General features: G+C 51.8%; 1 protein-coding gene across 1 annotated transcript in view; it reads right to left on the bottom strand.

Moving 5' to 3' along the window:
* Positions 1 to 222: 222 nt before the first annotated feature.
* The window catches only part of ETH_00003825 (D13, putative), a gene marked incomplete at both ends in the record, with an annotated part of 3,505 nt that continues 3,233 nt past the window's right edge, over positions 223 to 494 (bottom strand). The window contains one exon of the mRNA XM_013380398.1: positions 223 to 394. Coding sequence (XP_013235852.1) covers positions 223 to 394 — 172 coding nt within the window. The remainder of the gene's footprint in view (positions 395 to 494) is intronic.

Raw genomic sequence — 494 nt, 5'->3', positions numbered from 1 at the left:
ATAATTTTATTTTCATTACGAGTGCATGCAGAATGCATTTGGGAAGCAAAAAGCTGCAAAAAGACCCCAAAACGCATTTGCTGCTCCCAAAATAGCAGCAGCAGCAGCCGCCCCACAACGCAGCAGCGGGGTGTACGTACACCTTGCTTCGAGCAGCAGCAGCAAAATTTGCTTTTTTGTCTCTTTTGGTTTCTCGGGCTTTGGGGTGTTTAGGCAGGTCACAATCTGAAAAAGTAGTTGAAGGGGGAGACAAAGAACAAACGGGAGAGTCCCGCTTGCTGCTTCGCGTTTTGCTGCTGCTGCTGTTGCTGCTGTGGCTGCTGTTGCTGCTGCTGCTGCTGCAAACGCCAACCGACGCCGAGCCTTCGCAGCGGCCGCCTTGTTGGAACGGAACCTGCCCAGATACACAAACCCTAAACCCTAAACCCTAAACCCTGATCCCTAAGCCCTGGGCTCTAAACCCTAAACCCTAAACCCTAGAGCACGGGATAGAG

This window comes from Eimeria tenella, genomic scaffold (assembly GCF_000499545.2).
Source record: "Eimeria tenella Houghton genomic scaffold, Eth_scaff583, whole genome shotgun sequence".
Lineage (NCBI taxonomy): Eukaryota > Apicomplexa > Conoidasida > Eucoccidiorida > Eimeriidae > Eimeria > Eimeria tenella.
This window is presented reverse-complemented; position numbering and strand designations above follow the sequence as displayed.